At 33.9% G+C, this 25,322-nt stretch overlaps 1 protein-coding gene and 2 pseudogenes across 1 annotated transcript; 2 read left to right on the forward strand and 1 right to left on the reverse strand.

Moving 5' to 3' along the window:
- Positions 1-632: 632 nt before the first annotated feature.
- LOC120126669 lies at positions 633-4,757 on the reverse strand (annotated as a pseudogene).
- Positions 4,758-4,883: 126 nt separating this feature from the next.
- Positions 4,884-17,948, forward strand: LOC120126663 (annotated as a pseudogene).
- A 1,111-nt stretch (positions 17,949-19,059) lies between these two features.
- Positions 19,060-19,921, forward strand: LOC120126689 (zinc finger protein AZF1-like). The gene has a single exon (XM_039144805.1). The coding sequence runs from the start codon at positions 19,205-19,207 to the stop codon at positions 19,904-19,906; it is 702 nt and encodes a 233-aa protein (XP_039000736.1). The 5' UTR covers positions 19,060-19,204; the 3' UTR covers positions 19,907-19,921.
- Positions 19,922-25,322: the final 5,401 nt, after the last annotated feature.

A 25,322-nucleotide genomic window follows, 5' to 3' on the forward strand; every position in this document is an offset into this window, starting at 1 on the left:
AATGTTCGAGATTAGACCTTAAGGCCTAATGAATTTCATATTAAAAAACCAACTTAAATGATTTTGAACTAAACCTATAGTTCACTTATGATTCATCATTTGAGGAGGTCAAAATACAATTGTATTAAATATTAACTGATAAATTAATAATTTTCTTTAAAATTAAATAATCATTTAATGAACTTTTTTTTGGGTGAAAAATGAACTTTTTACAACAAATAGGTCCAAAAGGCCTGTTTACTTGGTTATCGCAACTGTGTTGCGGTGATAAATACAGGCACAAAATGAAGTTTTGTAATATTGGCGTCGCCCGGACTCAAACCGGAAATTCTAGACTGACATGACAACCCATGACAATACAAAATTCTTCCATAATGATGTACAGAATCATAGATAGCTCCCAAGTCCAAACCAAAAGCAATGTTAAAAAATCGAAACATATATTATTAGTAATTTATCAAAGAAATGCAGACCATTGCATATATATATATATATATATATATATATATATATCAACATTCTTCGTTTTACTTAAAAATTTTGAGTATCGACCATTGCATGTGTGTTGAAGTAAACAAAGAAAAATATAGCCTGTTACCATGACCCGGCTTGTTTCACTCGGTCGTCCATTTTATTGTCTGATGTAGATGATGGTACCCTTCATTTTTCCCCCTGCAATCTATCCTTATTATTACAACATGAAAATGCCATAACTCATCAGCCAACAGTTGTGTCCATGTGAACTGAAGATCGAGTTGGCATGCTATGCTTTTCATTACTTCTTTATGATATAAACTTTTGGATGCTTCGTAATGTGTATATGGGACATCTTTGCCGTTGGTTCAGCTGGAAAAAGGGTCTAACCTTGGGACTACGAGCAAATTTCATCTTTCTTAGGACTGTATTCACACAACTTCATGGAGACAAGCTTCGTCGTCTGAACTTCCATCTGGTCTCACATTGTACCTGCTGAGAACTGGTAGTGAAGCAGCTGCGGATATTCGAAAGGATCTGGCAGAACCCACCACTGTTCTACCCTGCATTTGCCTCACTTCCTTGCAGACATGATCCAATATCGACAGGAAATCTCTCACAATCATGAAGATTCTGAAAGGATGAGCTTCTTCCTTCGCTGCATTCCCATGAAAATATTCGGTAACTTCTTTCACTTGCAGTAAAGCTTTTCTTTCATCGGCCTTGATCTTAGATATCTCCTCTTCAGCCTCTTTTAGAAACATCCTCATCGAGTTGAAGAAATTCCCCTGCATATCCGGCTTCTCATATCGTAAAACCAACCTGACCTTCTCAAGCCCCGTTTCAAGCTTTGACACGTAACTGCTTAGGACATCTGAATCCATTCCTGCTGCCTTCTTGACATTGTCAAGGTCTCGGCTCAAGCCAGCTACAACTTGTAACCATTGCTTCCTGAAATCCTCCTCCTTAATGTTGGACATCATTTTGTTTTCGGTATTCCCATTCGTAGAGTTAGTGCCAGCACCTTCGGATCTAATGATCTCCTGAACAACAAGGTGCGGTAGTGTTGTTTTCCCATCCGTGCCCTTTATATCAACAAGTTTCAAAAGGGTGTCAAGTTTAAAAGCTCTAGCATCACCGCGATTGGTACCGTTATTGATCCGGTTTCCTGTCGTCAAAACAGCCTCTAGGAGTTTGAGGAACAACCGGCTATTCTTCAATTCTTCACTTGCTTCCTGAAAACCACATAGAGAGAAATGAGCTTATAGGAGCCTTATGAATTTAAAGTCACAGCAAGCATTAAGCCTCATGAATTTTAAATACGCCAGGGTTTGAAAAGACTTCCTCAAGTATTTCACTTCTGCATCAAAGTTTGCTCTGTAGAACATGGCTTCAATTCTTTTGAACGCAAAGGTGATATCGAGCATGGTCTTGAGAAATCTTTCTGCAGAACCTAGTTTCGAGATGTCTCCACTGTACAAGTTTTATTTCTTCCTCCTTCGTCGGAGCCATCTTTACCAAAGTCTCCAAAAGCTCAGCACCTAAGCTTTCCGGGTTACCTGTTAATGCAAACAAAATAGCATGTTATGTACCAAACTGAGATTCAAGATTTAAATTTAAAATCATTTGCAAATTGAAGCCAGAATTGGCATCGCAGTGAATGCACTGATTATTTCATTTTAAAGGACTTGAAAGCTGAAAGTCAATTTATCACATTAGGAAATAATAATAAAAGATAGACACTAATAAGATGAGCTGAAGAGCACAACTGTATAAGATGAGTTTATTATAATATATGTGAAAAAATATTGTAGAGCATGTGTGTTTCAAGATCTTGGTTATCCTATAACTTTTAATTATATTATTTTCCTTCCCTTAAAAGTCTGTGTGTATATTATATGTCATGATGAAACTAACATAATCATGTAAGAGCCCTACTCTCTCTTGAGTTTTGAGTGCAATGATAATAATTTCTTAAGTTCTTCAAGTTTCACATCTGTTTTATTCATCATCTTTCATTGACAAAAGTGTTGGAGGTGCAACCCGGATCTCGAAATTCGTCGAACTAGAAATATATTTTCCGAGAGGAAGAACCTAAAAATAAATTCTTTCAGGTAGCTAAAACTTGGTTTACTGTAATTTACTCTAATATTATATCAAAGCAACAAACTGCAGATTGATAATGTTTTTTTTTGGGATAAGTGAAAACCAACAAATTTTATGCTCTTAAATCCTAATGCATATCAAATTTTTTAGAAACTGATTATTTGATAGAAAATGGAAAAAAGATTGATGATACTGATGACTTACCATCCAATAGAGCTTCTGACACCTCATCTCGAGTTACACTCAGTGCTCTCAACAATATGGCAATATTCTGTGACTTCTTTGGATTCAACACTCTGTTTTCCTGTTCAACAGGAGGCAGAACTGATCTTCTAATAGGCTAATTGGGCACTGAATTTTTGGAATTGCAGCCAAAAAGGGTCTCCATCATATCCTCATTCAATCTGCAAACAAAGCAAGAGATTTAGAGGTCGTGTTTTGAAAGCTTAATATCCTATACAAGTTTTTATCACTCACTGAAAGGAGCTTGATTTTAACTGGGCCCACACTGAAGCTCTCTCTGATGTTGCTCGTACTTTGTCCCGGTGCAGAGGCTTTAGCTTGGGCTTTGCACTGTCCATGTCATCTCCATCTGTCTTCTCTGAAGAACTGGCACCTTTATGATTAGCTTCTTCCACGGATTTTCTAGTCTCATTCCCTACACTTGTTTTGGGACTTGGGGTCGAGGATTCTTGCTTTTTCAACATTTGGAAAGGTTCTGGAGACGCATTGGTTTCCAAAAGGCCTCACTGCCCATGGTATTGAAGGTACTATAGCTGCTGCTGGGGGCGGAGGGGGTGGTGGAGGTGACGGCGGCGGAGGAGGAGGAGGTGGAGCTTTTGTTCTTTGTGGGGACGAATGATTGGTAATTGATCGAAGCAGAGTCATATTTAGAGGAGGTGGTGGGGTGGAAAGTTTTGCCTTTTTCGCACACGTAATTCCCGGGGTCTCATATAACTCTGTTCGTAGCCCTTCTGATTGTTGAAGAGGCAGCGAAGGTAGCGCTGGAGGAGGAGTCTGCCGCCGCCTCGGTTGCTGTTGCTGCTTTATTTAAGGTAAAATAACATGCTTCATTTCCGGTGAAGAAGCTAAACCCTTGTTTTAGGAGATGTCCTTTTGGAACGAGGACCGGTATTAGCATTCCCGTTCATTTCATTCCTCGCCGGTGTCACCAAATTGCCATTAACCGAACGCGCAACCGGAGTATAATTGCTTTCTTCGTTGCTAATCATGGAGCCCTGTGGGGTATAATTATAAAAACCAGTCCCCTGACTCTCTTCATACGAAGACGACGATGAAGAAGACATTGCCGTCGGCGAAGCATTCTCGAGCGTAGTAGTCTTTGCCGATGGAGGCAATGGCTGCAATTCTGGACTCGGCCTATTCCGATCCGATCTCTTCCCCAGATTCAATTTATGATAAGGTGAACCATTCGCTTTGCTCACCGATCTCCTGCTCGGCTCCACAGTTCCAATGTAAAGAAAACTCGAAGGTGGCACCCTGGAATCTTCCTGGAACCTCTCCGAGTTGCCTCCGACAAGCTTCTGAGTTTCTCCAGGGTGTTTAGCCCTATGACGGTACAAAAAGAAAGTAAGTCCGGATAACATTCCCAGAGTGACAATTCCAACAGGGATTGCAATTACAACAGTTTTAGCTGGTTTGGTGGGTTGTGTTGCGGTTGGGATTGGGATTGGGATTGAGCCATTGACTGGTGGCGCCGGTGGTGTAATTTGTTGATTCTGATCTGGGGATTGTTGGCCGGAAGGAACTTCAGGGAAGAATGGCTGACTTGAGTCAGGGAAAACAGGAGCCTCGGGCGACGGAGGAGATGGCGGAGGTATGGAATTGTCATTACCTGGAGGTGGGGCTGTACCAGCTGGAAACAATGGTTGATGTAGAATTCTTCTATAAATGATAAAATCCTGAATTACAGAAGAAGAAGAAACTTGTGATGGTGATGAAGAGAATGATAGTAAGAAGAGAAAGAAGATGAAATGATGAGGTGAACTCATGGTGAAAATTTCTGGGTCCAAGATCTTTCTTCTCTCATCAATGGGGGGGAGGAGATCGAGTTTGCAGAACACAACACGACAAAGAAAAGACAAAGAATAGTAAAAAGAGAGAAGGAATAAGAGTTTGTTTTAGTCGGAGGAAGCTTCTATTTGCTGCAAGATCTGGATGCCTCCTCTGTACCTGAGATCAGCCATAGCCGCATTCTTTTTATATTTTTTTTTTCTAACAAAAATTTACAAATCCTTTTTTTTACGTAAATTCCCTCCATAAATGCTTCCTTTACTGGAGTCATGGATTGCAAGTCTGAGAAGATTCCACAACTAAGTTCTCAGTTTCTTCATAATAACTTATTGGGTAAATTACACATTTAGTATCCTAACTACCACTTTAATTTGGTTTTGGTCACTTAACTATTTTTTATTTTAAAACTATATCTAACATTAAGCTTTGGTTTCATTTTTGTTATTCATCATTAAAATATTAAAAATGATGCTAACATGTAACCATAAGGTAATATCACATCAATAGTTTTGTTAATTATTTAACGATTTATGATCAAAATGAAACCAAAAAGTAATTAAATGTAATTTAAAAAAACAATTATATGATTAAAATAAAACAAAAATAATAGTTTAGATACTAAACGTATTTCAACCAATATTTTACATAGATATAGGTTATAATAAACAATTGGTTAAAGCCTTTAAACTATTATAGCTTCTTTAATTAAGCTCTTGAAGTTCTTTAATTGGTTAAATCCTTATTTTTCAATGATATTTATAGAAGTCTGATTTTAATTAGTTGACATGTTGTGTTATTTCTTGAAATATGTAGCAAATATTTTAGTTGTAAAAATATTGTTAAATATCTAACTGCTTAAATACAAATACCATATTATTGTTGTGGAACTTTCCACTTCTTCAGTGTTGGTATCATGTATGAAACAGATATGAGAAGTCGGAATAAAACTTTAGCTTTGAAGCTGGGTTCAAAGGGTTTATTTCAAAGTGCAAGGACGATGATGACCATGAAAAATTATGAAATTAACTGACATAGTTCATGTCCATGACTAATTGAAAATAAATATCATAATTTGGGGATCTCCTGAGTAATTAACTCTAAATTATTATGTTTCATCTTTCGTCTGAAAATGCAGTGGCACATATCTCATAAAACTTTTCTTTTTATACCCGCTTTTGTTGAGCCATTTAAAATCCATCCCTGTGCCCACCGCCTACTTTACTACTTTAAGTTAAGTCTAAGCCCTAAGGTGAGGTATTAAAACCTGACAAATATTTTAAAATTTAAAAGTAAATTCCTATATTTGGATCTTATGTAATTTACAGTAATTAAATTTTAAATTGGGATAATTATACTTTATATTTAATTAAAAATATTAATTAAATTAGAACTTATTTATTTAATTTAAAATATATTTAAGAAATAATAATGATGAATTGATTTTCTTCGCTACCAAACTTTTGTAAATGGTAAGATTATGGAAGAGGGATTTATTCCTTTCTTGCAATTAACTTTGTTTTATTTTGGCATCAACTAACATTAATTGTACATCAACTTGGGCAATTTTTATTTGATTATAATAAATTGGGTTTGGTTCATAATAGTATTTCAAAAGGTTGGGTTATTATCAATAGTCTAAATTGAATTTTCAATGATAAAATTAATATTATTTATTTAATTTAATCATAAAATTTAAAATAGTATTTCATTTCGTCTCTTGAGCGATATGCTCTCTTTCTCTTCAGCAGTGCAAGTTTTTTGGTCGTGCCTTTTAGTACATCAGCGAGGGTGGCTTTATTATATGCAGAGAGTCTTATGATTGATTTAGTAATTTGCAGAGGGTAATATGTTGGCTCGGGCTTTAATTCCCTCAAGAGTTATGTTTTTCATATGGTTATCTTCAATTTTTTTAATAGTCTAAATGACTATAGTGTAGTAATTATTTAATACTTTTTTAATCAATTCATAACGTACGTCCTACAGACATAACTGTTCAAATAATTTTTTTACTACTAAGACCACTTGATGATTCATGGTTATCTTCATTAAAAAGTTTTTTTAATAATTTTTTTATTGTAAAATAAAGTTTTTTAAAAAAAACTAATTTTATTAAAAGAAGGGAGGAAGCTAAGATTCTAGTTCAATGAGATAAAGTATAATTAACAATGAAAAATCAAAAGGATAAAATCAAAATAAACCAAAATTTGAAGGTCCAAATAAGGATTTATCCCAATATTTGTTTGTGATAAAAAAAAGATTAGGGGCAATGCCCCGAGCCCCTACATAGCTTTTCACTGATTAAAATGAATTTATTGGGATTTTCGGAAGCTCGATTCGACAATCAGAACGGTTTGTAAAGAGGGGTCGGAATGATTTTTGAGTTTAGGGAGTAAGGAGATTGAAAGATAGAAAATTGCACAGCGATTTAGAGTGGTTCGACTTTCTAAACCAAAGTCTATGTTCACTACCTTAGCTCCTCACCAAGGATTTTTCAACAAATTCACTAATTTGTTCTTTCTTTTGAGGACAAATAGATAACCTTACAACTCCCTAGTTTTTCCGGGATAAACTAGAACCTTTCCCTAGCTTTTACACGGGCTAAGCTAGAACCTTTCCCATTTACAAAAGGATAAAAGATGTAAACAATAAAACCTCTCTAAGGTAGGTGTTTACAAGAATTAAGCTCACAAGAACAAAATATTTACAAGAGAAAGATGAAATAAGAATGAAAAACTATTCTCTTGTGTTTGATTGCTTGGATGGTTGTTCTCTTGCTTCTTCAAGTGTCCTTAGCTTGTATTAATAGCTTGGAATCTGTTTGAAGTCGTATATAGTCGTTAGGGATGTTTTGGAGCCGTTTGGGGATGAGAAACAATTAATAAAATAGCTTGGAGTGTGGGGGGAATCACTACCCCCTCATGGGGAATTGGTTCCCTAAGTGCAATCTGTTTTTGACCGTTAGACAGGGGGAATCGGTACCCCCTGGACAATCTGATTTTTCTTGAAACCTTAAAAAGAAAATATTTTTGGCTCGATTAAGGCTCGAAATACTTTGTAAAATTATTTTAAAATAATTTAAGTATAAAAACACAATTTTACACTTTAGTAAGGATTAAAATGAACTTTGAAACACTTGGAGTAATATTTTGATATTCGAATAATTACATCGAATATACTTAGAAAATCTTTTGTAAAATCTTAAAATTCATTTAACTTAATTTGTTATATCGAAACATCAAAATGTTTTCAACAATCTCCCCCTTTTTGATATAACAAAACATTTGAGTAATTTTAAGATTTTGAAATCAAGTTTGAAATTACTCTCCCTTACTTTAACACTTCTCCCCTTTAACACCTTAACACTTCTCCCCCTTTTTGTTAAATAAAAAAGACTCTAATCTTTAAAGTTCAAAATAACTTTGGAGAGTAAGTAGTAAATTTGACATTTTAAAAATCATTTGAAAAATCAAAGCTCCCCCTCAATAAATGCATTCCAAATAAAATTATGCTTTTAGGTTTTTGACACTTAAACAAAATTGAATTTCAACAAAGAATAACAAACATGTTAATAGCACAAGAAATTCAATACATCCAAGTCTAAAATACTTTATGCAATATCAGTTATTGAAATTAAGTGCATATGTATAAAGTTTTCCAAAAATGTTATGCATTTGAAAATTTTGATATCAATTGTTAGAGAGATATCATTTTCATTTAAACCACATGCATAAACATTTAATTTTAGGTCAAAAATTTTAAAATTTATAAAATCAAAACATTTGAAAAGTTGATATCAATTGTTAGAGAGATATCATTTGCATTAAAACCAATTTTGACCAAAATTCCTTATGATGAACTAAAAATTAAAAAAATCATTAAAACTTTAAAATGTTCATCATAAAACCTTTTTAACATACATGAGATTAAAACAATAATGTATAATTATTTAAAAACAAAACTCATGCATGCTTAAAATCAAATTAGCAACCAAATAACTAAAATTAAAAACATTAAGCTTAGATGTTACTCATTCCTTTTCATGTGTGGCTAGAGCATATTGAATATCATCATTTTCATCACAATTGCTTCCACACACCTACAAGAGACATTTAAGTAGATTTTGGTATCCAAATTACTTTGGATCCTTGGACGTTAGTTTCAATGCCCCTTGTTCCTTTCGGAACTCATACTTGCCTAATTTTAAAACGCTTTTCTTTCTTCAAAGGACAAGTATGTTCCAAATGACCATGATAATGGCAATGTGAGCATTTTGCCATTTTTAAACATAATAGATTGTTTTTAGAAATTAATTCTTTTTCTTTGGTTAAGCTTTCAAGCTTAACTTCTAACTCAAAATTTTTCTTTTCTAAATCATTTATTTTGATTTTTGAAAGTTCTAAATCATTTTTCAAAATCAACTCTAGCTTTCAAAATCGATTTATTTTCAATTTTGAGTTTTGAAATTAATTTCGTATATTTGGAATTCATGGTCTCAAATCCCAAATACAACCTATTATAAGCATCTTGTAACTCATCAAAAGTAAATGAATTAAATTCATTTGAGTTAGAAGATACCTCGGGCTCTTCAAGAGCCATTAGAGACACCACATTTGTTGGTTCTTCTTTCTTGTTTCCATGGATTTCATCGAGCTTATTCCAAAGCTCATTGGCACTTGAACATGAAGAAACTCCTTCATAGATTTCAGGACAAAATGCACACAACATCATGTGCATGGCCTTGGCATTGAGCTTTCTTTCATTCTTTGTCACTCCGTTTCTTCTCCTTCTTCTTTGGAGAAGAGTAGCCGTTCTCGATTATCTCCCATGCATCAAGATCATTGGATTGGATGAATACCTTCATTATTTTCTTCCAATGACAATAGTTGTCTCCATTGAAGTATGGAGGCTTGTCCGTTGGTAGGGAGTCTTCCATGTGGAACGAGCCGGAGGTGGAAGCCATCTTCTCAGTTGTGTCTGGAATTGGTAGAGCTTCTTCTAGGATCGTCTCAGGGTGGTTAAACCTTCGTAACGAGTTAGGCTCTGATGCCAATTGTTGGGATTTTCGGAAGCTCGATTTGACAATCGGAACGGTTTGTAAAGAGGGGTCGGAACGATTTTTGAGCTTAGGGAGTAAAGAGATTGAAAGATAAAAAATTGCACAGCGATTTAGAGTGTTTCGACTTTCTAAACCAAAGTCTACGTCCACTACCTTAGCTTCTCACCAAGGATTTTCCAACAAATTCACTAATTTGTTCTTTCTTTTGAGGACAAAGAGATAACCTTACAACTCCCTAGTTTTTCCGGGCTAAACTAGAACTTTTCACTAGCTTTTACATGAGCTAAGCTATAACCTTTCCCCTTTACAAAAAGATAAAAGATGTAAACAATAAAACCTCTCTAAGGTAGGTGTTTACAAGAATTAAGCTCACAATAACAAATATTTACAAGAGAGAGATAAAATAAGAATGAAAAACTCTTCTCTTGTGTTTGATTGCTTGGATGGTTGTTCTCTTGCTTCTTCAAGTGTCCTTAGCTTGTATTTATAGCTTGGAATGTGTTTGAAGTCGTATATAGTCGTTGGGGATGTTTTGGAGCCGTTTGGGGATGAGAAACAATTAATAAAATAGCTTGGAGCGTGGGGGAATCGGTACCCCCTCATGGGGAATCGGTTCCCTAAGTGCAATCTGTTTTTGATCGTTAGACAGGGGGAATCGGTACCCCCTGGGGGGAGAATCGGTACCCCCTAGGGGGAATCTGTTCCCCCTGGGGGGAATCTGTACCCCTGGACAATCTGATTTTTCTGGAAACCCTTTAAAAAGAAAATATTTTTGGCTCGATTAAGGCTCGAAATACTTTGTAAAATTGTTTTAAAATAGTTTAAGTATAAAACACAATTTTACACTTTAGTAATGATTAAAATGAAATTTGAAACACTTGGAGTAATATTTTGATATTCGAATAATTACATCGAATATACTTAGAAAATCTTTTGTAAAATCTTAAAATTCATTTAACTTAATTTGTTATATCAAAACATCAAAATGTTTTCAACAGAATTACATATGAATAGCATCGTGATACTTGTGACACTGATCAATGATAATGTACAAGGCAGTTTAATATAAAATTAAAAAAATATGTTATAAGAAATATTAATATTTTTTAATATTTTCGATAGAGTAATACTTAAAATATTGTTTTTTATATTAGAAATATTAATATCGGACGTTACCTAAAATGTTATTTTTTTATCAGAAATGTTAATATCGGAAATATTCATTTTAGGTTGCGAAATTAACATTTTTAGTAGAAAAATATAATTTAAAGTAGCGCTCTATCGGAAATATTAAAAAATTTAATATTTCCAATAGCGCATTTCCTTAATCTTATATTAGACTAAATTATCCGTGATCAGTAAAGGGACCATACTCCATGAAGTTTTTTAATATTTCCATCCTTACTGATACGGTGGTAATAAAGTGCGGATCGTCTTCGAGGGGTTCTGCCTGAGTTGGTGTCACGTAAGGACGATCCGCGCCTTTGAGGGGTTCGGTCTGAGCTGGCGCCACATAAGGAAAGGCGTTGATAGCGATTCTACGCCTTTACGGGGTTTCTGACATGTACGGAAGGCGCGGATCATGATATGTGTCTTTCCTTCATTACCGCAACCGTCTGCCTCTTATATTTATGGGAGCTCGTCTCCCCCACTCCCCTCTTCCCTTTTTCTATAAATACCACACCCAAACACAACCTCCAAACTACACTCAAATCTCAAATTCTCTCATTCTTCCAAGCATCAATCATTCTATTAAGAAGGTAAAACATTTTTTATTATATTATAATTAATCAATAATTTAGTATTTTATTCAATTTTAGTATAATTTTTTTATTACCTTTTGCATTTATAAAATGGAAGGCGATTTACTACGTTTAAATGAGAATCATATCTCGAGACATTTTGCCGATACGTAACAATTTTAAATTCTTTTGTAATTTTAATTATTGTGAATGTTTTATTTATTTAATTTTTAGTATTAGTTTATATTTTAATTTGTATAAGATTCATTCATTCATTCATAACCTTAAGTTAAATACACCTACTCGTGTATGGTCATATTTAGTCGAGGCTAGATTCGGTTATGCGGCCAAATATGAATATGAAGGGCATTTTGTGTTCTGAAAACATTTTGTGTTCCTCTTTTTGCAGGCGCAGGTCAAGAATCTATTGAGTACCTTAAGCTTTATGACACAACTCCAGAGGTTCTTGTTCATGAATTATCTCACGGTGATCTTCCTATAGCAGTTCCAGTGAATGGCAATGTCCTCAGGGAGGTCTCTAGCAATGTTTCTGTAACACCCCAATCTATGGGTTAAAATTTCATATGATATTTATAGAAGTGGTCTAATTAAAATTTTGATTATCAAGAAATTTTGAGAAGATTAAGGACTCTAAGTATAATTTTACCTTTCTTTGGGGTTTAGAAACTCTAGAATTCACGTGAATTCTATATATTATTGATTGATGTGAATTTGTTTATTATTATAAATTTTATAATATGGAAACTGAGAGCATAAGTGGGGTGAGTTTCTTTATTTTATGATTTCAGTACAATAATGGTGGTGGGTGCATTTGATATAGTAAGACAATTTTATTTGTCCTACTATAGGTCTATTCCAAAGAGTTTGATATGCTCAACTGCTCACAAACTCATGTTAGCAATGATGAATGATGAGCGTTTTGTTGAACCCACTTTAAAATCATTACAAAATTTAACGCTAAAATGAGTGAAGAAAATGGTGGAGTACAAGAATCCGGTGGTTGTCTCGGTGGCGAGACACTAACGATAGCTCCGGTGACGGCCATTTCAAGTCACGACTCCTTCGTCCAGATGGAGCTCTCGGAGGCAGCTCGGCCTGCTATCAAGGTGAGCAGCGATTGGGTGATGGAATAAATGAAAAGAGGTACGGACAGTTGCGGCGTCACCATTAGCTTTGGTGCAACCTTTCATCGCATAACCAAACAGGGAGCTGCTCTCCGAAAAGGAGCTTATAAGTAAACCGACCATCACCAAGGCAAATCCAACAACCCAAGAGCAGTAAAATAAAATATGAACGTTAGAGAGGGATGGGTGTTCCTATTTTTAACGTTTTGGAAGTTGTTTGGATGATCTCAACGGAAGGTGACCTACGACGATATATATGCTTTTAATTCATGGAAGTCGAATGATAACTTGTAGATCTACGATTATTGGAGAGGAATCTTGTTAATTTGATGCCATAATTGTGACGAGGAGATCAACGCGCATAGAACAATATAAATTAGATTTTGAACGGTGACTAGAGTCGGCGACCGACGCGATGGTCATCGGCGTTTGATTTCCGGCCGGTGAAGTTTTCTTGCTTCATTTACAGTACTCAGGGAGAAGGTTTAATGGGGGAAGAAAGTTGCATGGAAGAAGAAAAGAAAATAAGAAATGGTCCAACACCTGGGTTTTAGAAGAAAAAAAGTTAATATATGATGAAGGGTAAATCACAACATGAGTCATCAAAGTTTGGTAAGAAATCAACCACGTCTTCTAGTTTTTATGAAGTTATGAATGTTGTTTAATGGTTTGAATAAGATTATTTTGGTCACTTACCTTGGTAGTTAAGTATTAAATTGGCCCTTTGAGTTCTTAATTTTGTCAATTATGTCCCTCTATTATAGAAGGATTTTTAACTAGTTATTTTTATGGCGAGGAAATTTAATTTAGATTTGAGTTCGTATATTCGAAAGTTCGGGTTCTTGAGAAAAAGATTGGAAGCTAGAAATTGAGCTTGCGAGCTTGAATTCAAGAGTTATTGTTTGGGTTTTGTGGATGTCCTGATTCCGATTCCGAAGTTCGTTTCGCCAAATTCGAACCCGATAAGTTGGTTTTCACTGATTAATCATCCGATTCGATCCTTTGTTCAGAATTAAGCCTCATTTTTTATGAAATTTCTATTGTTATATATTTGAGGAATTATTGGAAGTTGAATTAAAGATCGAGGGCATTCGAATGGAATTTTTATGATCGATCAGTATGGCACGAAAATCGAGATAATATTTTACTACCTATTTATGCTTTATGGAACATGTTGATATTGGTAAATGCATGAATAAGATAATGTTGATCATTTTTTGTGGAGTTGATTAATTTATACACTCGATATGAATGTGGTAGAAATTTTGTAACTGAATACGGATCGAATGACTAATATAAGAGATTGAAGAATTGTTAGAATTAAATTACAAGTTTGTGATTGGTGATAAAGAAATCAGCTCTGGATTTGTAACTTATATTTATATCATCAAAGGTTAAATGTTAAAGGTACTTGGATGGAAAATTATGAGAATACTCTGGTATGATAAAATTAAGAAAATACCCTTATATTGTAGGATGACAAGAATTGTCCCTGGAAGTTGGTTAATAACTCTGAAAAGACATATTGATCCGATATAATTACTGATGTGCATAAGAAATGTTAGTTTTACTTGGAAATTTTGGATAACCGGTTTTTAACCCCAAGAGGGTTTGTGCAAGATACTAGAAGTCTGTTAAGGAATTATTTCAAGATCAGAGAAGGTTCGGGAAAATAATTAATTATAGGATTTCCAAATTATATTATTTTCGTTAAGAGATAAAACCGAAATTATCTGGTTACAAAATTACGAAAATACCCTTGAGAGGTAAAAATAGTCAAAGTTGACTCTGAACGAACATGTAACCTAAGAATTTATAATTAAACCAATAAATTATTGATTTAATGGTTGAGATTCTACTTTTGTATGGAAATTCCTAATAATTCGTTAGTAATGTTTGAAAAGACTTTTAACATGGAAATCTTCGAGTTATGAGTAAATACTTGAAAAATAAATTATCAAGGGTGCTATTTTGTCAGAATTGTTCGAAAGGACTGGAAAAGATGATACGTTTGAATTAAATGATAAGATCAGATGGAAGGAAATAATTGGAATACACTGAATCTGTAAGATGACCAAAATACCCATGTAATGGAAATGATTAAAGAATATCACAAAGCCAGGAATGAATGAATATCCTCAAGCTTTGAAATGAATGGAAGAACATTGAGAATAAAAATGTCCAAAATACCCTTATGACCAAGGATAAGTAAATGAATTGGATTCATTAAGGAATCCAAATAAACATGGATGTTGCATTGTTTTTTTTTTAAGTTATGGAACATAGTTTAAGTCGGTCGACCAACGTTAATGCTATGTCAGTACATGAATGGCATAAATACCACTGGAATGTTTGTTCATCTTCTCAAATTGGGATTGATGATAATTATGGAAGTACTCGGCTCAGCTCAACGTTAGAGCGCATTCGATATTAAGAAGTGGATATTCGTGAGATAAATCAACCACGAACACAAAATAATGATTTTAGTAAATGACCAAAGAGAACTAAGTGGAAGTACAACATGTATCCGAAACGCATAAGCATCTAAATTACTCGGAAATACTCTGAAGTAACTGGGATATTGATTTGACTACTAAATTAACCAAGTAACTTTAATGACTGAGAATTTAGTAAGTGATTGAATGAGTCTGAGAATTCCAATGATATTGCATGATGTATGATTACTATGGGTTATGAACCAAGAATAAATACGTTGACAATTCGTGATATTGTTTCCATATAGATAGAAATAAAGATTATTTGGTTTCTCTATTGCTTCCTTTAGATGTATTCAGCGATGATTTTGAAGATGATTTATAAACAAGAATTGTTGGTATTAAAGTGTGAATACCCTGGAAGGGCAATGAATTGACCAGTTGAAATACATCAGTTTTAGGAGTTGTTGATAGTCCGATCGATTGACATGGATGGTAAGTGCCCTGAATCTTCGTTCTTACTTTATCAGCTCAAATTACTCTGGTTATACTTGAGCACTTTCCTGAGATATATGAATCATAGAGGGATTCGAAATATCAACCTTAAATGTCTGATTAGATTGGTTATTAATCGATTCTCTTTAATATGACCTCGTTCCTAGAATCAGATCAAATTTCATAAGTTTCGTGTTATCCATACTGATAACTACAATGGCCTCTGAAAACACTTGGATTCTCTATTGTGTTCCCTAAGTACTATTTAATTGTTTTATCTGTTTTGAAATATAGTACACTGAAATCTATGGTTTACTGCTTATTGATATACCACTTACTGGTGATGATTTATAGACTATGACTGATATATGATTATTGGTTTTCACTGATATATGATAACGATGATTACGGATTTATGGAATTTATGCTTACTGCATAAATTGTATTTTTGAAATACTGATTTTGGATGGATTGAATTACAGAGTATAGCTCTGATCGAGCTGATAAACCTTACGGACCTAATATGACTCTTGGGTAGGCTCACAGGCCCCAAGATGCTCCATTAGGTTAGCTTCCTTTGCTGTGTGCTTAGGGTAAGCCCTATAGACTTACGGACTTAAGGATACAGGCCCCAAAGTCTATCCTTAGGTTGGCTTCCTTTTCGCTGTATGCTTAAGGTAAGCCCTATGGACACAGTTCTGGGAACTGCGGCTGGTGTACAAGAGAATGGTTTAAACTACGAGTTTCAAAAGATAAACTTCATTATGATTTTATGAGATTTACTGAACTATCATTTGATTAGTGTACCTATTATGATTTTATCGTACTGATGGAACACACTAGACATCCTATTCGACCTTATGAAAACGTGGATGTATGAAAGGTTTCTTATGAACTGAGATTCATGGCTTCTACTTGATGAACTACTAATGGAACCCTATATTATTCCAAAATTGGTATATGTTTGATTCAATGAGGAAATTATGGCTTCCCATTTATCTACATGTCATGTAGCATCATCTGGTAGTTTTGTATTACTGAGCTTTCCGAAGCTCACTCTATTACTCACCATTGCAGGTTAAAGACTTGTACCAGTGCATCTATCGAATTCAGTAAGGGAGCTCTTTTGGCGTTGTTTGCAGAGTATGGTACATGTGATTAGGGGGAATGTAGATTGTATTTTGTTTTATATACAAGTCTGAAAATCTATTTTACTTCCGAATACTGATAAATGATTTTATAAGTTTACGTTTTGATAAAAAGTTTTAAATTTTTATCTATTTTTACGGTGGTCGCTCCAGTAACCCTAATGTGACACTCCAGATCGGATCGGGCTATCCGCATCGGTACGAGGGGTTACAGTTTCGAAGGCTGAGAGTTGGCTCAGGCTCCGTGTTCTACCTCACTTTCTAGAAACCAAAATCGCTACCATTCTTGTGGGTGAAACTATTCTCTGTCAAAATGATGATGAAGAAAGTTTGGGTATTTTATTAACATCTCTTACAACATTTATCACTCTCGAACAAAGTGGGGTCTAGATAAAGATATCAAGGTTTCAGCCGTTTTTTCTTCCAGTTGTTTGATGCAAAGCTCTGCTCTTTTATGTGATGGTTTGGCTAAGAATGTCGTTAAACCTCTGTTGTTCTTCCAAAACACAAACTCCACTTACTCCATTGTTGCACCTCCAAATCTATCTTCCTCTTTGCATGAAAGCTTGACTTTACTATCCTCCCACTTGGATTTCATGAAAAAGTTTGGATCTTTTGAGCTTACAAAGGTCAATGTGGTTGTCCCGAGTCAACAAGTGAACAACCCCTTAAGCAGAAAGATCTCAGCCTTCCCATCTATTTGCTTTTCTACGCCTGTCAAAGTACCCAAAAAGCCTCATCCTCCACAAAACGCCACCGTTTCACCGCCTCCATTTTCAATGCCTCCGCCGCTTGTGCCTGCCAGCTCACCTACAGGCTTTCATTTGCCTCTTTGTAACCCAGCCTATGACGACACTCACCGGCACCACAGATGGAGGGGGTGCAAAAGCTTTGGCGTGTGGCTAAGCCTAGTGTTCCTTCCGAGACTCCACAGGAAGCAATGGACTACGCTTGTGGTGAAGGCAGCGCTGATTGTAAAGAGCTTGAGCCAAATGGGAACTGTTTCTACCCGGACACCATTGTTGCTCATGCTTCTTATGCTTTCAACAATTAATGGCAGGAGACAAAGAGAAATGGAGGGACTTGCAATTTTGGAGGCACTGCTATGATCATCAAAGCCGACCCAAGTACATTAAATACTCCTTGCCCTTAAATTTAAGCTCTCTTACCCTTGTTTTCTTATGAGAGTTGTTTAATTACAACTGGTTTAATATGCTCGTTTCAGGTTTTCTTCAATGTCGGTTTGATCTCAGCTGAGCAATGGAGAATGTTGGGTTTGTTGCAGTGCAAAGTAGGATATCTGTGGGGGCCTGTGACAAATCTGTAAGACTTTTTTACTATGATTCCATATATATTATGTCCTTATAACTTAATAATGTTCGTCTTTGCTTGACCAGTTGACCTCTTTACTTCAGTTGCTCAAAAACCTTACCTTGCCTATGTCGATCGGGGTCCTTGTTTCGACACTAGCAATACATAGCTGCCAGCCATGTGGTGCACTGCAGTAGTGCTCTTGGGACAATAACGTGGCCGGCTGCCGGCCAATGAATCATTGACTCGTTGGCATCAAACAACAACATGACTTGGTCAATCAGGTCATTACTCTCTACCTCTATGAGCTACCAATTAGCAAATTCCCTACTTATTCAAGTATAACAGTCAAACGTTCACTTTGAAAGTTCCAATATTGAGATTTAACATCTTAGATTATCATGTAATAAAAGTTTTGTGCTTATCACTTATTATGATGAGATAATGGCCGAGGTTAAGAGTTAAATAACCCCATCTTTTAGATAAGCTAAAGCTAATTAATGTGATGGTGAGTGGTCCATCGTCCACGTCGAACAGGGGCCTACCCAATTGCACAATTTCTCGTGGGTTTGCTGTAGTCACCGGTTCATGGACTGATGGCCCACCTCAGTAATTTCGGGATGACTCACTCAACCGACTAGCAAAAGTCGTAGCCGCGATTACCGAGTGACACCCCACACTATCAAAATCAGACCAAAAGGCAAAAGTCATCTACTGTGACACGCTAAACACACCGTCTCTCGTGTTTTCATTACACAATATCTGTATATTTTTACCAACTCATCAACGATAACTCCTGTCAATTTTAAATTATCGTATTCTTTTAAATATTTTTTTGTATTTTTACCTATTATAAAATTATTTTTTTTAAAAAAATTAAAATTTCCTTCCTAACATAAAAATTTGTATGGGTCCCAGAACTCACCTATAGATGGTTCTTGTTCAGATTAATGCAAGAAAAGAGCAAGACAGTCGTGTAATTAAGTCACGAATTTGAAGACAAGTCCATTGGGTACTATGTCCCCCATTTGCTTTTGTTTATAAACTATAGTAACCCAATCAACACTTCGCCCAATCAACGACGACTTGCTAATGTATCTTAGACTATTGAACTTTCTCTCCACTTATGAAGCACTTTCCTCTCATCCTTCTTTTATAATCCTTCTTCCTTCTAATATAAAAACCATTCCTTCCTTCACTCAAAACACTCACTGGAAATCAAGAGAGAGAGAGAAAAAACATTGAAAACGTCTCTACAATGGCTCTTGAAACGTTGAATTCTCCAACTTCAGCACCTCCACTGCTCGGCCACCATGACATAGTGGAGCTCCACTGTGTTGAGCCATGGATGAAGAGGAAAAGAACGAAACGACCCAGAACTGAAAACCCACCTACAGAAGAAGAATACTTAGCTCTTTGCCTTCTCATGCTGGCTCAGGGAACCACTTCTACCACCGCAAAAAGTTCCTTCAATCATTACAAGTGTAAAGTTTGTAACAAAGGGTTTCCAACTTATCAAGCTTTAGGTGGACACAAGTCCAGTCACCGGAAACTTGTCGTTGGAGCTGACGAACACCCTACCACTACCGCTCCTGCAGAAGATAAATTCTCCACTGCTGCCATAGCCACAACGACTAAAAATTCACCTCCTCCCGTGGCGAACAACCAAGGTTGCAAGATTCATACATGTTCGATCTGTTACAAGACGTTTTCTTCGGGTCAAGCCTTGGGAGGACATAAACGATGCCACTACGATACCGGCAATGGCAGCAGCAGCAACAATAACAGCGGTGGCGATGGTGTTAAATCATCGAGCCAAAGTCAACGTGACTTCGACTTGAATTTACCTGCAGGACCGGAGGAAACTAGTATCGACAACGTTCATCGGAAAAATAAACTTGCCGGCAAAGATGAAGGGGTGGAAAGCCATTTCACCGACGGCGACTACCACGTTTGTTGAATGTTGTTGTAAAAGATCAGATTTAGATTAGGTGAATGATTGGCGTGGACTTTGCTGTTGTTTAATTTATTTAATTTTGTTCCAGTGTAATTTGCATGTTCATCTTTATTTATTTATGATTTTCTAAAACTCTTTTATTCATGTTTAATTTCCATGAATCGCAGCTGGGACATTGCGATGTAATTACCCGGTGACCGGTGTATATATTTAGCACGTCAATTATTTTGTACTTTTTACATATCATTGTTAAGTGCTTTGCATATCAGGATATTAGCATGTTGTTAAAGATCGAGTTCTGGTAGAGAAATGGTTAGGTTTGTTAGACCTTTATAACTCCTCCAATACTCAAAATTACCTTTGTATAAATAGAGCTGGTTCTCCATTGAGAATATTACAGCTTTTATCAATGAACTCTCAGAGAGTACTGCCTCTCTTTTACCCATTATTTCTGTTATTTACCTTGAATCTTTACTGCTACATCTTGAATATTCACAATCATTATAAAATTGAAATAAATAATTTATTTATTCATACTAAAATGTTGGTATCAAGGTTTTTGTTGAATTTTTTCATGACATGATAAAAATAATAAAATAATTAACATTAACACTCTAATACGGACAAAATAGCGAGTATATTTCATCATAATTGTTTTAATTTGACAAATCATAAAAATTCAAGACTGAAGAAAACGTAGTAAAAATTTAAGAATTAAAATACTTACACTAATTAAATTAAAGCGGCAAAGAAATGTCATCGTGCTTATATTTTATTCTACAACCTATTCATGTGATCCGTATGAGCAACAAAGAAATGAAATAAAGTAGATGGTTGAAATCTGGAAACAATTTAACAGTGAGGATTGGTAAGGTAAATGTGACCCCCCAACAACAATGAATATTTTTTCTTTTAATAGTTTGAAATAATTATAAAACAATATTTATTCATAAGCTTTCTTAATTATTAATATTATACATATACCTTATAAATATAATTATTTAAACCTAAGATCTCAAATAAAAATATCATTCCTCCTTTTAATTATTGAGGTGACTCAAGAAATTTAACATATTCAATCTTAAAACATGCACGTTGCTCGTTCCCAGCTCGCCCTCAAGATCCCACTGTATCACTCACATCTGTCCAATATTCATTTACCAGATTCTGGTTACTATAATATATATACCGGGTTAATTACATCACAATGCCCAAGCTATAATTTATATTTTTAAATTGGTCTCTAAAGTTCTAAACCTTTTAATTCAGCTTACAAAGTATCTGTTTCGCAGCAGTCGGGTCTTTCCTCCAGTTTAAAGTCAAATTAGGTATTTGGGATTTTTTTGGTTCGATGAAAAAAATGAAAAGATAGGAGTAAAAATATAGAGAGAATAATTTTTTTGACGTGTTTCAAAAAAAGAAAAATCAAGGGAAATAAAATGATCGAGTTGAGTCAAGAAATTTCGAGTTAGATAAATTGATAAGTTTTATTGTATCTTTAAAAGTTTATTTGAATGTTTTACGAGTCGATTTATAAAATTTGAACTAAATCGAGGTGTTTAAGTTTCTGTTTAAATTTAATTTTTATTATTTATAATATATGATAAAGATTGGTATCAATTTAAATAATTTCCTCTAACCATCCAATATATATATATACGGTAAAGATTGACTCCAATTTAAATAATCTTCATATTCTTTTTACATATGTAATATTTGTAATGTTATTTAATAAATCAAGTATCACCTAAAATTGTAAATATAATTATAATGTTAGTTTTTAAAGAATAGATTTTGAAGACAAAATATTTGTGAGGGTATAAATAGTTCAAAGAATTGATGAGAAGAAAGAGTTTGTAAAATAATAATAATAATAATAATAATAATAATAATAATAATAATAGTTAAAGGGCCAAACAAAATACAAATTTGAGGAATAAATTGACAAAAGTTATTGTTAAAAATAGAAATTGAAGTTACATAAGTATTCAATAGTGATATATGTGCATGTGGTTCAAATTTGATAAAAATGGACTTAAAACAAAAGAGACAGAAGAAATGAGAAATTATTCAAAGTTGAGGAAATAAACTACAAAAATAAGAAATTTATTTTTAAAAAGAATAATTGAATCTACGTAGATATTCTACACTTAAGGATGAGTATTCAATTGAACCGAGTAAACATTTTTCAAGTTAATAGAATTGACAAATTATTTTTTAATATTCAAACTTTATTTGGATTTTTTTCGAGTCTAATACTGTCTCTTTGCTTCTCAAGCAATACCTATACCAATGGTGAAAACAATGCAAATATGATGTCCCTATACAGCTTTTAGGGTAACTGAAAGTCTAAATCTGAAACAAAACACAAGACTCTTTTTTATGTTAATTGATACAAAATGCAGCTTTCCTTGTCTTCTCCTGCTCCACCTACAAGTTGTTCTGATTATGTCATGTTATGTAAGATGAGAACAATAAACCCATGTACTTGATTTGTCAACAGAGTATACCATTGAACCAATATAAAACAAAGAAGTTAATTCCACTTTCCAGTTAAATAATCTGTTGTTTTTATCTTGCTTATATTTCTTTTTGAGAACTTATAAGTTTTGTTTTTTTTCATTTCTCTCTTTACTCCATCTCTACATGTTCAAATTATTGCTGGTTAAAAGCACATCAATAGAGTATGTGGGCATTTTTCTGGTACAGCTTTTTAAGTATGTGTCAAACTCGGTCATGTGTTTCTCGGATGTATTCAAATATGACCAAACATGTTTCTTTAAACATAAAGTCTTAAACCATTTATATTTTGTCGATATAAATATAGAAGTATTTATAATAATAGATATGTAGTAAATGAATTAGAAATTGACTTGATCGTTAACATCGTCGATGTGAAATTCTATCTGCATAAGGTATGAACTATGGACCCACATCAACCTATCATCATACAAAAGCTAACTTAGGTGAGCAAAACTTAATATAAAGATAACGTACATGATTAATTTTTTTTAATTTAGTGAGTAAAAATATACAAATATAAAATGTAAGTGACTATTCCAGTAGTATACCCAAAACATAAGCCCAGTTCATCAAACCAGACATTTAGAGTTCAAATCTAAACAGTTGACAGTTCCAAAATTGGACCAGACGGACAGTTCCAAAATTGGACCAGACAAGAGAACACGATAGAAAAACAATGATGTATATTTGAACTAATATGGTATGATGTGATTCCACATAGTGTAAGTTGTTACATTGAAAGGACCTGCTTTGTCTCGGTTGAGTCCAAATTTCCACACCTTTTATGGAGACAATGTCGGTCATATCGTTAGTTCGATTAATTCAAAATGAAGCAGTAAGAAAAAGAAATTGATTTTGATGTACAATAAACAAAAGGAAAGAGAAAGTGAGCCTAACTTTGTTTTCTTTCGGGGTTTAGTATATGCTGAAGCTTTAGCCTTTTGTTATTGGGTTTAAAATAAGGTGAGTGAGACTGACCCACAAATCAATGGTACGTATTATTTAAACATCAAATTGGGAGCCCTAAAAGACGGATTGGAGTCAATCAAGGTTGTTCTTCATCCTATCTATAGACCAAGTGGGAGTGGACTAACCTCTAAGGATTCTCATTATCGCTACTTTTATTTTTTTTAAATGCTCATTTGCTTCACATAATCAAACTCTCCCATCACTCTTTACTCTCTTCCTTAATTTTTTTTATTAATCTCATTTTACCAGTTATATATAATTATTTGATACACTGTCGATAAAACATAAAATTTTATAAACGGATATAAAATCTTAAAAAAATTGCCGACCACAATTTCCTCCATCTTCATCATACCTAAACCACCCACATCTTTTCAAGTATAGGCCAAAAGAATGACATTGACCCAATCGACTTTTGTCTAAGGTTTTTTATTATTATTATTTTGTGAAAATACAAAAAGGAACATAATGTGAACTTGAAGAGAGCCTGTTCACACTAAACATATATTAAGTAATTAACCATTATTAGGTTGAATTAAGCATGCTTAAATGAAAACAACCCTAATCGGATGTTGGGAACTGCTTTCCCAACCTACTTTCGCCTACTTCGACCCCCTTTTTTGGGGGTGATTTTAGACTAATCAACATTGTCAACGTATATGCTTTAATTGTTAAATGTTTTCTACAGTCATTGATTAAATGGATAATTCATAATCAAAAGAAAAAAAATAAGAAAATTAAATCTGGGGTATCTATTTTGTCGTCAGCGTTAAAACTTAAAAACAATCGAAAAGGTTTTGCAAGTTGTTGGTTCATTGCATCAACCTCAATAGTTAGTATAAAAAAAATTAAATAATAGTAACAAAAACAAACAGTGTATTTCGACAAGCCTTTGCCCACCTTGGCAATTACCCATCAATTTCTTTGTACTTTCATGTCTGCTTTGATGTTACAATTTGGTGCCTTCGAATGTGGTCTTTTTTGTGTAATCCTAAAAGAAAGTGAGGGTAAAAGCTATCCCATTTTGTTGGTAATACACAGATTAGGTAAAAAGGTTTCTTTAATGTTTATATATATTTTTTTACATTTATTTTTATTGAGGGATTGGTGCTAAATTTAGAGACCACTATCAAGTTTGGTATGTGTTTGTATTAATATATATTGCATGCCTAGTAGCTTTTTTTTTTCTACGCACCGTTTTAAACTTTTATTAGATTTTTTAAATCATGTTAACATTCAGTTAGTATTATCTATTTCTTTTTGTAACAAATTTAGGTGGATAATTACCCACTTTGGCAAGTAAAGATTTTTTAATGTTTATATAATATTTTTAATTTATTTATATTATGCTATTGATGTTAATGTCAAAGACGATAATCAAATTTAGTATTACCTTCGTCCTATTATAATTTATCTCTTATTAATTTTTTAAAAATTAAAAATTTTAAACTTTGGTTATAATTATTTAAATATTTTTAAAAATTAAATTTTATGAAATATGTATTTCAAAATTATTTTGTTAAAAGTTTATAAAATACATTATTTTATAATTTTAACAATAAAAATTTTATATCATCACTTTAATTTTTTATTATATTTTTAAATCAGATAAAAGTGTAATTAGTTTCATCTATTTCTTTTCTCTAGGAATCTATTGTTCTTTTTACTGTTTTATCTTTCTAAATTATCTTATGTATAACAAAGTTTAATTCGTTGCATTACATACACACAAAAAAGATACACATCAACTTGTCCCTCTTTTTTTTGTGTGTGTGAAAAGAGTAACTTTATCCGAGTTTTATTTTTTGGGATTTTATTAAAATAAGTGTCTAAATATATAAAAATTACCTGTAAATGTTTAAAGATTTTTTTTCGTTAAAAATAAGTATATGTCGTTAAATTCGACAGTTAAGATACATGTGTCAAG

Source organism: Hibiscus syriacus, unplaced genomic scaffold, assembly GCF_006381635.1.
Source record: "Hibiscus syriacus cultivar Baekdansim isolate YM2019G1 unplaced genomic scaffold, ASM638163v2 tig00110461_pilon, whole genome shotgun sequence".
In the NCBI taxonomy this organism is placed as follows: Eukaryota; Viridiplantae; Streptophyta; class Magnoliopsida; order Malvales; family Malvaceae; genus Hibiscus; species Hibiscus syriacus.